At 40.2% G+C, this 12,575-nt stretch overlaps 1 protein-coding gene across 3 annotated transcripts in view; it reads right to left on the bottom strand.

Annotated features, from left to right (window-relative positions):
- Positions 1 to 11,929, bottom strand: part of KYNU (kynureninase) — a 996,465-nt gene extending 984,536 nt beyond the window's left edge. Inside the window, exon 1 of one of the 3 annotated variants that reach the window (XM_085647553.1) lies at positions 11,796 to 11,929. In XM_085647553.1, the coding sequence (XP_085503679.1) occupies positions 11,796 to 11,921 (126 nt within the window). In that variant the 5' untranslated portion in view covers positions 11,922 to 11,929. Of the gene's footprint in view, positions 1 to 11,728 lie in introns of all 3 variants that reach the window. The other 2 variants (XM_085647551.1, XM_085647555.1) reach the window with 2 other exon arrangements.
- Between the last annotated feature and the right edge of the window lie 646 nt (positions 11,930 to 12,575).

Below are 12,575 nucleotides of genomic sequence, written 5' to 3'. Positions count from 1 at the left end.
CCTGGTCACGAAGAGCGCATTTTCGGCATACGCATGGACGGGGTAGGTTCAGAGGAGGGAACACCCTTGTGAAATTGTAAGTGAATCATTTATAAAAGCTTTTTAAATGTGTTGTAAGATTCTGAGCAACTGCTCAGTGCATTGAGTATTTTGATTTGACGACAAAATGTCTTTGTTTGTCTCTACAGCCCGGTTATATGCGGGCATCCATTGCTCTTGCCAAGGGGATTTACATTTTTACAGTGCTAGGTAAGCACTCCCTTTACAATAGATAGTTGTGTGTTATCAACTCAGCAATATTAGATTGGCGGCACCGTTACCCGAGCATGGTACTTTTTGGCTAAAATAGCTTATGCACAGAGTAAGGTCTCGTCACAGTACCTATGATACCATACATGATTGTGGCTCATTGGAGCACCAACAATTAATCGGTCTTGTGTGTCTGTTCTGTTCTTTTCCTTTGTCTAATCGATGTGCACACAGTGCTAGCACATTATGAATGCATCAATATGTATTGATGCCCACATCTGTGGTTGATTCCGTTTTCTTTTTCCTAGGCACGGTCAGGAGCAGTCTCTACCACACAGCTGTAGCCACAATGAGAGTATACAGATTTCTGCACTGCCCTGACTCAAGAAGAAAAAAGAGGGTATTTTAATGTGATGTATATTGGTTCACGTGCACTACACTTTTTATGATTTTGGTCCTGAAGAAGCGCCACCGACCTTTATGGCGATCCAGGCGCGAAACATGTTGACCCATGACCTCTGACACCTAGGCATAGTGTGCCTTTGGGGCGATATATTTTTACTACAAAGGGTAAAATGTCTACAACCAAGCTGCAAGTTTACCCTTTATTATTTATGATTTTTTGTAGCACTTTGCACGCATCTCTCTTACCCTCAGAAGACCCCCTCCTTCACACACCCTCATGCACCATCCGGCAGTCCTGAAAAGATCTCCGACAAAGTGACCCTTCGGGGGACCCGTAGGGAATTGCAGCGCCGGCCCTACGAGGAGCAATTGCCCGATGATGAAGCATGACACCCCTTGGGGTGTGTGAGGGCACTAAAGGACAAAGAATGAATTTTCCTTTCTCCTTTTCTATGGACTCTTCATCCCTAGGATTTCCTTTTCTCTTCCCTAATTTTATATGGGTGACTTTTGCACCCCAAAACATGGGTGACTTTTTGCACCCTGTTATAGGAACAGTGCAGTTTATTTGTTACATTTTTTATTTGTTTATATATAGAAATATATATATGTATGTATATTATATATATATATTAGTACGTTAAAAAATAGAAAATCATAATATAAATTAAAATTAATATTTTAATAGTAGCTTTATATTATATATGTGTACATAAACCTATACATATGAGTGTGTGTTTCTTTAAATAAGTATATATATATATATATATCTTGAATACGTCTCCGCTGCCCGTTGTTCACCGGCAATCCCCAAGGATGGACACAAACCCAAAACTGTGTGCAAAATTATTCCGTCTTTATTCCAGATGTCGCCATAACGCGTTTCGGCTCGCCTGAGCCTTGATCACATGATCACATATATATATGTTATATTTAAACGTATTTAATGCACATTTAATTAATGTTGCATGTTAAAATATGTAATATTTACTATTTTATCTAGCATTTTTAGTAAAAAACAATATTTTTGTATATATTATTGTACAACTATATATTTTTTTCCCCATATTATTGTACTTACCTTTAGAAGTATAGGGGGACAACATTTTTGACAACGATATTTACGACTCGATATTTCTGTAGGTTGATATTTGTGGTTTAAACATTATGTCACAGATCCGAATAACAGACCGGCCGTATTATCAAAATGGGAGTCAGAGAGATACTCTCCCCAAAGATGATGTGCTCGGCTGAGCTGCTGGAGGGTTGTCTCTTGCAGCTCGAGTAGACTCCCGAGCATAAGCCACAGGATGCACTTTTTGGAAGTGCCTTAAGAGGGAGTAAATACTAAAGGAGTATTTTTTTTTAGGGTCTCTCGATAAGACCACTCCACAAACAGTGCAGGTGACTTTAGGAGCATTCACCTTCTTCTGGCCCTCTGGATAAGTAAAAAATTTCCAAATAAATGAGTCCTTTTGTTTCCTCTGCGTTGGTGGCACAAAGGTCTCCTCCTCACTCCCTGAAGATGACTGCTGCTCTGCCATTTTCAAGTACTGGAGTACTGGAAAAGCTGTTCAGCTCCTTCTCCCAGGAAATAAGAAGAAATAGTGAGGGAATGGGTGTGGTGTTTGAAGATTCTGAAACAGAAACTACTATTAACCAATGAAAAGTGTTGTTTCGTAATCACATGACTTGCCGTGCGCGCACCGTGTGCGCATCGTGCGAGCATGGAGCACGCGCGCATGGAGCACGCACAACGCACGCATGCACGCACGGAGCACGCACGCATGCGCGCACGGAGCATGTACGCGTGCGCACACGGAGCACACAAGCATGCACACAGCGAGCGCGCACCGTGCGCGCACCGTCAAAAACCCTAAAAAAACAATTAAGAAATTAAACTGTTTATAAGTTTATAGACAGTTTATTTTTTTTTTATTTTTTTTTATTTTAAGTTTATAGAAGATATTAACTATGCTGTTCATCTTTATCCAAATTCATTAAAAAAAAAAGAGCTGAGCCATTCCATATTACAGGATACAGTCAATCTATAACTATATATATAGGTAGCTTATTGTAAAATAAATATATAAAAAATATAATAATACATTCATAAATTAGCATTTAAAAAACCTTTGAAATTCACTGAAATGACCATAGGTTTCACACACGTTATAGTTAGGAATTAGCATTTAAAAAACCTTGCAAATTCACTGAAAAAACCATAGGTTTCACACATGGTATAGTTAGGAATTAGCATTTAAAAAACCTCGCAAATTCACTGAAAAAACCATAGGTTTCACACACGGTATAGTTAGGAATTAGCATTTAAAAAACCTTGCAAAATCACTGAATAAACCATAGGTTTCACACATGTTATAGTTAGCTGGACATTTCACTCGTACAAAACCATTGAAATTCCCCCGTTATAGTTAGTTCAGCTAACTATAACTCGCGCGCCCGCAATCCACTGCTGATGACGTCACATATTACATCACTCATGACATGGTCAGTGACATCGCTCATGACATCACTATATATATATATGTGTCTATATAGGTGTATAAATGCACAGAGTGACTGTAAGTATTAGTGACTGACAGGTGAGTGAGTGGAGATGCATGTAGACCTAAAAGTCAATGAGTGGGTGAGTAGTTATTGGTATTGGAGTATCTATGGTTGTCAAAATGGCTGTCTGAAATTTTGAGTCGGTGTATCAAAGGTTATATTAGGGTGTGCGAAATGCACTCATTTATCACATGGATGACGTCATCAGTGATGTCATCAGTGATGTCGTTTGAGATGTCATCAGTGATGTCATCAGTGATGTCACTGACCATGTCATGAGTGATGTAATAGGTAGAAACACCCTGTCCCCCCAAGGCCTGGTCAGGGGGTCCCACAGCGACCCACAGGGCCCCCCAAAATATATATATTTTTAATTTGGCAGGATTCGCGCTTGGTGTGCGAGTCCCGCTGAAAGATTTTTTTTTAAATGTAGCACTGTGTCCCGCTTCATTTTAATGAGTCCCCGGGGGCAATATGCAAAATATATGCGGGGGCCGCATGAGCCCCCACAGCCCATGGACCGCCACCTCCCTTGGGCTTTATTAATTATGTGTGGTTTGCTGAGAAATGTAAAAATCTAAAGGCGCAGATGAGGAAAGGGGAAAGAAACCTCAAAGAAAGATATGAAACAGAAAGTTATAACGTTCTGATGAAGTTAAGGAGAATGTATAAAACCTTAATAAGATGCCAGAAAGGAGCTCACAAATAGAAGTGTTGGAGACATATGCTAGCAGCAATAGAAACCAAAAATACTAAACTTTTTGGGAAATGAGTACAAGAAGGGTCAGGAAAAATGCAGGGTACAGTGAGCTGTGTGGTGGAAGAAGAGACTTGGGAGGATTATCTGGAGGAGATATATGACAAAATAGAGGAGTTAGTAAGGAGAAAAGCAATTTCCTGGGAGAAAATGGATGGGGACTTGACTTGAGGTCCCAATTCTCACTGTGTAATTTTAGAAGTATTATCGCACGTTGATAACATGCCTGCAATAATTATTAAAAACGGTCCGTAGTGGTGGGCGGAGCGATAGTATAAGTTGTTTTCTGAGATTTTGGGTACGGAGAATATCCTAGAAAACTTGGGAGGCGCATTTATCAGGCCTATCCCCAAAATAGGGAGATTTAAAAACTCTCAAAAATTGCAGGCTGATTAATCTTTTAGACGTGGCAGAAAAGGAGTTTGCAAAAATAACCTTGGCAATGTTAAAGGAGTGGGCTGACTCAAATCATATAGTGCCCCCAGAACAGGGGGGTTTCAAGGAAGGTCATTCTGCAATTGACCATTGCTTTGCACTCTGGTCCATCGCGCGTAAGTCTATCGAGCAGTGGGGGAACTTATGCTGGTGTTTTGTAGACTCCTGCGCAGCTTTTGATCTGATAGACAGGAATTGCTTATGGGAAGCATTAAAAATACATGACATCCCAAAAGACCTTCTAAGGCAAATTCAGGAGGGGACCTTAACACACAAAAAAAAATTAATAATGGGTTCAGGCAGGGGTGTGTACTGTCCCCCCTTACTCTTCTCACTATGTATTGCTGATCTGCCCATGGTCCTAGAATTTGCCAAAGAATTTAACCTCACAATAAATGGTGAACATGTGGCATGCCTCCAGAGTACTTTGCTTTGGGAAGGCAAAAAGTAAATTAGGTGGCATCTAGCCCCTGAAAATTTTTAATCAGTTAACTAATATAAGTGTCTTGGGGTCTGGTTTGGGAGGTACCTGAAATGGAAAACACATATAGAGGCACTGAAGATAAGGGCTATGGTCTCGGTGAGTGGCCTAAAAAGATTCAATCAGGACTTCAGAGAAATGTCATACAGATCCGTTTTAAAAGCCTATGCAGCAAAAGTAGGTGGGATGTTGAGGAGGGGAAATGTTTGAAGAGATTATTGTCCCTTCCCGGCTCCACCATGATCCAAGCAATAAGAATAGAAACTGGCATGACATCATGGAATACATTAGCTGCAATGGCGCTAATAAGATTCTGGAAAAGATTGAGAGGGGGGAGAAACAGAAAGACTCTCAGTGGTGCAAAAACAAAACTCTGCAAAGTGAATTACAATCGGCTGTCTGCAAGGATATGAAAGTAAAGCTGGGCCTTCAGAGCATACAAATTGAAAACTCAAAGAGTGAGTTAAAGGCACTAGATAAAGACATGTCCCATGATTATGACTATCATTGTTTAAGTGGGAAAAAATCGGGACAATTTATGTTAAAATCTTGTGGAATAAAGAGATATTTCCATATGTGTATTTATTTACCAAATCAGTTGCTAAGAAGTGAATTATTGAGAATAAGGATTGGAATCAATGCCTGTCAGATCAATAATATAGTAACATTTATATGATCCAACCAGGAAGCAATTTAACTTGTGGTCTGAATACCAAATGTGATATGTTCCACAGTTTGCTGGACTGTTTAAAGGTTATACAGCAGAGGAGACAGTTTTTATGCCCAATATTCTAAAAATCCGGAATTAAGAGCTGTGAGAAAGCGGCAGAATTTGTAACTCATTTGCTTTTCATAGATATAGCATGTGCCATTGGGAGATTCATAAGGGCACTTAAAATTGCGATTATCGATTTATAGTAAGAATTGTGTTTTAAGCAATTTATAGTATTGCACTAGGTATTACACTCAAAAGCATAATTTAGTGAGCAGATTTATATAAGAGTTTAATGGTTAAACTTAATAATGTTTATTTATGTATATTTAAAAATATTTAAAATGAATTGAATATGCATACATTGTTATAGTTATAAATTGTCGTATTGTTTAAAGGACTATGATCCTAAATGAACCTCTTTTTTGATTGATTGATTGATTGGGTTTAGGAATGGCCTGTCCTGACACCAGGCCGCACTCACACCTATAAAGCCCCTATTTTTTTCTGCCATATCGGGCCTAGAGCATCCCCATGGCAAGCTTAATTTGGTATAGGAGCCATCAAAGCTGGGTAAATAATGCTTGTCCCTAATATTTCTTTGTGGGAAAGTTCTGGAATTTGCAGGGATCAACACAATTGCTACCACCCTGCACTCCCATGTGTACACTTAATGTAATAATGCCTTGTAGCTTTTTCATGCTTTAAAATGTGATTTTATAAAGAGCAAACTTGGCCAAAGGGCATTAGAGTGTTTTACATGAGCACCAGATTACATTGAAATAGTCCAGATTCTTTTTTTGGGGGGAGGTTTGTGTGTTTTGGGGCACAGTGAGATTAAGAGGCTTGTTTACAAACTTCATTTTACAGTACATTTAGGAGTCATACAACAATGCTACCAAAGCACTATAAAATGTTATTCATAAATCGGCAAGTATAAATCTACACCTCCCCCTATCCTATAATTTCTGTGGGAAGATCCTTACACATATAGATTTACTACTTAGGCCCTCATTACAATGAGGGTCGGAAAGCCTCCGAACACAGGTCGGAGGCTTTCTGAACCTCATTGCTGTTTCAGTTTCAACTGCTGCATTACAATGTAGGCGATCGAAATTGAAACCGGCCTGTGAGTCTGTCTGAAATATGATGGACTCAAGGAGCCTGTTGGCCAGTTGGGGACTGGGACATAAACCTTACGGCCGGCGTTTCTGCCGTAGGGATTACGATGTTGGTTTCCGACAAGCTTTCCATGTCGGGCTTTCCTACATGGAAAGCCTGTCGAAAAGCTACATTGGGGGCCCCTAGTAGGGCTCCCTTCATCCTGCAGCCTCCGGTAGAGGGAGCGAGGGGGCACCATGTTAATCCCTGCACTGTGTGGCAGTTACTGCTATGTAAACAGATTATCCCATATGTCAATGGGATATTGTGCTACGGACATAGCGCAAGCTCCCATAGACAAATGGGAGTATGCGACTGCACCATGTTCAGTCGCATTGGAATCGTGGTGTTGCGACCACTCACCGGAGGTCGGTCGGTCCCGAGATCGCAGCGGTGTCAGGCGCGCGTATGTTTCCCCAACATCGTAATTAGGTCCTCAGTAGTAAATGTGGTAGGGACCAGGGGTTGCGGCTGAAAAAAGGGTCATTCTTAATTCCTAATAGAAGGGGCTTAGAGAGGATTAAGGAAGGGTTTAGAGAGAGACAGCCACTCACTCACAAAAGAGTATGTTCATTACTATTCATAAACTGCACTTCTAAAGTTACTATGACCGAAAAGCATCTCTATACCCTCGTAGATAATTAGAATGCTTTACAAAACAACATAACATAGCTCTGAGCTGTAGGAGGTCCAGCATCACACATGGTCAACAACTGGTACTGCAACTTCCTCCTATAGAGAATAATTGAGGTAGGGAAAATATAAATAAATATAATTTAAAGTTAAACATACATAAATATAATAAATACTTATTATTTAATTATAAAATATTTTAGTAACCCTTTTTCATTTAAAAATGAAAAGACCATTAACATTTATAAAAATATAATTTAATTACTTTAAAAAAATGTCATACATCACTCTTAATAATTATTCATGCATAATTTTTACTTTAGATGGGAATGAATTGTTCATTTCAATGTCAACATAATTTTTTTAATTTAACTTGATATATTTAAAATATTGAAATATTTATTTCAAAATTACATTAATAGCGCTTTGGCATTTTTCCTTTTTCTCTACATTTAACATACACATATAAAATTAATTTGCATTGTTATTTGAAATAATATTATTCTTGCTATTTTTTCCAAGTTAAATAATCTGTCTTACTTTTCCCCATACTTTTCCATAGCAAGACTCCACTGTCAGTGCAGAGATCTACGTATGGTAAAGCAAAGGAAAAAGTAAAAACACGTTTATTTAACTCCAAAAAATAGTATGAATATTTTTGTTATATATGAATGCAAATTAATGTTGTGTTTATTTAACATGTAGAACAAAAGTAAAAATGGTACAACACTATTAATGTTACCTTTTAATTAAAAAAATATTTAACTATATCAATTAAAAAAACTTATCTGAATTTAAAATGTAATAAACTAATTCCCACATAAAGAAATTTTTACTTTGCTTTAATAATTATTAAAAGTGATGCATAGAATTAATTTAAAATAATTCAATCAAAATGTTATTACAATATTTAATAATTTAATAATAGATGTGTACTACATTTAGATTTTCTTTTAACTTGAAATATATTTATTTATATTTTTAACAATTTTAAATAATGTAACTCAAATTTAAGTCTATACTGCTATTATTTTCAAAGAGTGGGTTTTGCAGTATCAGTGGTTGGCCATGTGTAGTGCTGAACTTACCACTTTGTCTTTTTTGGTTTTGCCTGAGGCAGCACGTATGTGCTGTCAGCAAAATCTTTGTTGACAAAAATAATCTTTAAAATTAACTTAGACCCCAGTCATTACTTACCATTGGTTGACTTTGATGTCAGTCTTGTTTTCTTGCTTCCTATATGTCACCACCTCCTGCTCGCCACATACTTCCTCCTGGTTTTTCAAGTATTTGTCCCTGCCAATGATCATGGATCAAGTACAAATTGCTGTCTGCAAACAGTATCGTTCCACTGGCCGCATGCTGCTCAGGTATTTTTTAATTTTGTTACTTGTACTCTAAAAGAGGGCTTGTATCTGCAGTCCCTCCCTCCTCACACCATTTATGATCTTGACCCACTAACCTGCCCATTCTCAGTTTTGTTGCTGTTCCCTCTCTCATCCCCTACACCTCGCTTGTGGGTTGCTTACATCTGCAATACCCCAACCTCTGTTGGGTTGCTGCTCCCTCCCTCCTCCCCCACACCTCCTTCATGTTGCTTGCCACCCTGCACTCACCAGCACTCCATAATGTTGCTGCTCCCACCCTCCTCCCCCACACCTCCTTCATGTTGCTTGTCACCCTACACCCCCAGAGACCCGTTATGTTGCTGCTCCCACCCTTCTCCCTCACACCTTCCTCATGTTGCTCACCTTCCACCCTCAAAGACCATTTTTGTTTGCTGCCAGCCCCCCCAGAGCTCCCCTTGACCCCTAAAACCCTTTGGTACCCTACAAGTGCTGCCTCCTTCACATAGAGAGGCCGATTCCGATTCGGGTTGGAAAGCACTCCGACCGAGTCCGATCCGGAGTGTTTTCCGACCGAGCCGGACCCCTACAGTCCGACCGACCAAGTACGATGCGCACATATGCTGTCGGACTCGGTTTGGTCAGACTCCCATAGAAGTCAATGGGAGCCAGTTGAACGACGCGTACATGCGCTCCCATTGACTGAATGGGTACGTCTCGAACAAGTGCGCCCATTACAGTGGGTACACATCGGTACCATCCACGCCGTACATGCCTGTGTGGGGGAGTCCCATGGGTCTACCCTGTGTGCGAGTTGTATGGCTGTAGGTGTCGGGGGGGTCCAACGCGGACCCCCGAAGTCCGACTCTGGGAGCTTTTGTGAGCCGGAGACTCCGGCTCGCACAGGCTGTCCGATGAGTGCATCTTACTGACTTGGCCGTGAATCGCATCCATTGCACGCCACGGTTAGCTTACGACCGCGAGGTATGGAGCTGTTCGGACCCGGAAATGACTCGGTTGGTGAATTTCATGTAGCTCGCATCGTACTGGCTCGCTCGTACAGCTGTACGAGTCGGGTGGAAAACATGCGTACGGCTCGTAGTTTTTCCCGCCGGATCGAGTTCGGTGCCCTTCCGACCCAGATCAGAATTGACCCAGAATGTTGGCAATATAGCTTTAGTGATTTAGGTAACATAAACTCGAATTATAAGTGCTTGCTATTTGAGTTGTGTCTGAAAAGTCAAAGGAACTATTTGTGACCAATGCCTTCTAGATTTTCATTTGCTACTTGATGTGCCAATCCATCTGCTGCTGTGCAAAATTACCTGTCATGATTCTTTGTGGCATTTTGTTTTGCTATATTTTTATAGACATATTGCACAGAAACATGGGCTGCTGAGCAACATGACTTAAAGAAAAAAACTATTTTACGCAGTCAGCGTAAGCCACATCATAGCATTTCTTTGTTTTGCTTTAGGCCATGTTGTACAGCAGCCCATGATGCTGTGCAACATGTCTAAAAAACATTGACTAAGCCAATAGATCCTGCTTGGGCAAACCCTACTGGCTTTGCCAATGCTTATTTGCCAGTAGTAATGTATACTCTTAACTTTGACTCCACCCTCCTTTTTTAGGGGGCAGAGATGTGCGAGTCTACACTTTGAGTAAATTCACACACATTTTGTATATAGCCAAAAGTAAAGTTAATCAAGTGTGAAATAGTAAATGACAAAGGTAAATTACTCACAAGTGTAATTTACCTTAATGAATAGTCCCATCAGTCATTTTGAACCACCTGCTCCAGTTCCAAAGTCAGCAGCTGATCTTTATATAGCGCTTCAAAATGCACTAATGCAGTTTCTAAGCCACCTAATGTATTGCTACTTAATTTAGCGACCTTTCAGAAGAAATATGGTGATTGTGCCCTGCTGGATTTGAATTTGTCAGCAGAGTGCGGCGTATTTTTGACTGTTATATCCTGCCAGAGTTGACTTACTTGTTAATATGCACACATAAAACACACAGCTTCATGTACCCCAGTTTAAATAATAATGTAACCCGGAGTTTCCCTTCCACTTCCGGGAGACATGGACAGACGGGGGAGCTTACACAGCTAGAACACCGGATGTTAGCTTATGAACAGAGCTTTGGGTACCTGTACTCATACTTTTACAAAGTAAGCAATGACCCCCAGATATTGACACACTTTGCAAACGGACACAGACAGGCGCAAAAAACGCAAGCACAAGCTCAAACGAGCATACTGATCTAGAGTAGGGGTCCACATAAACAGAAACACGGGACGCATTAAACTAGCCAATGCAATCGAAATAGCATCTCTCTCGACTACTGGATTCAATAAGACACAACTGCCTTAAAACAGATTTGAACAGCATTATTTGGGGATCATTTGGTCACTCATCCGGCTCCAGCGAGGCTCGGACTTGGAAGTCCTCGGCCACCTTTATCGGCGAGGCTTCATTAACTCAAAAATAAAACTGTAAGAAACATTGCCATAATATAATAGTGAAGCTGCATTGTTCAGTATATTGCCATAAAACAATCGTGAAGCTGCATTCGGGATCGACATTCCGACCCACCAAAGACACTCGCCAATGTTGAAAGATTCAGGACGAGAATTTAGTAACGATGGCATAATTTAAAAACGATGGCATAATTTAAAATCAGCAGCTGGAAAGAAAAAAAATTACATTTGTTCTTTGTTCAGTAATCTAAAAATACAAATGTGCTTGCTCGTTTTTAGTGTCTTAAAAAAAAAGCACCACCCATTGACTGAAACATGAACAAACGGGCAATCAGAAAAAGCTGCCTCCAAAAGTTGTTTCATTACGAATTCCTGTTAATGTTTACTTAAAACCACGTATTTTCAGTGCATCAAATCAAAGTACTCAGCCGTTGGCAAAAAAGTGATCATATAATTTCTGAGCACATGACTAGCCTAAAACACTTCTGTTTGTTACCTTTCATCGACTTCAATCATTTAAAGCTCCAGAGTCTCATTCGAAGTTGTAAAATCATACACCGTACCTTCACGCAGAGCGTTGTGAGGAGGAGGATATGCTTCCGCAGTCCCTGCTTCAGAGAGCGAACATTGGCCCTGCTCCTGTATGTAGCGCCCAAGTTATGCCAAAGACTGCTTACGAGTAAACACATCGATTGCAAGGACAAAGGTCTTGTGACGCACTGAGCAAGCAAACCCCTGATCCATGGCGTTCCAGCCAACAAAGCAGAAAAAGAGCCTTCATTCATTTTAGCATTAACCTATGTGCAATTATCTACCAATGAATACATTTGTAGGTTTTATTTCCTTAGTCAGTTTTATAAATCTTTGCATTGAAGCGAGGGCGGTCCAAAATTACACTTAATTTTGGGAGTGTGTGTTTTATTTTAAACACTTGTTTCATTAGACACAAGGAGATGAAGCAACATAGGAACTAAAATCCGATGTTATCGTGATAAAGCCACCAAATCAAGAAAGTAACAACGGTTAAGAGGAGGCAAAGCGTTATCTACAATAGCACTGCAGTTGCATCACTCAAATAACTGTCAGCCGTGACATTTCTTCCGACCTGTTAGTTAAATAAACATCCTGCTAAAATGAATGACCCACTCTAAGTACAGATTTCTTTTTGCATGAGCAACCCCCCAATTCTTTTTTTACTTACTGCTGCTGGTTTCCGACTCTGGGCCCAATGACAATTTAGGGCAGACCATCACAGACAGACCTTCTGTGGCTGCCCAAATGTCAGCCCTTCGGTCTGACCGCTGCATTATGATGTAGACAGTCAGACCCTTGTTGGACGGGGG

This window comes from Triturus cristatus, chromosome 3_2 (genome assembly GCF_964204655.1).
Source record: "Triturus cristatus chromosome 3_2, aTriCri1.1, whole genome shotgun sequence".
Classification (NCBI taxonomy): domain Eukaryota; kingdom Metazoa; phylum Chordata; class Amphibia; order Caudata; family Salamandridae; genus Triturus; species Triturus cristatus.
Note: the sequence above shows the minus strand (reverse complement) of the source record. Positions and strands in the feature narration are given on the sequence as shown.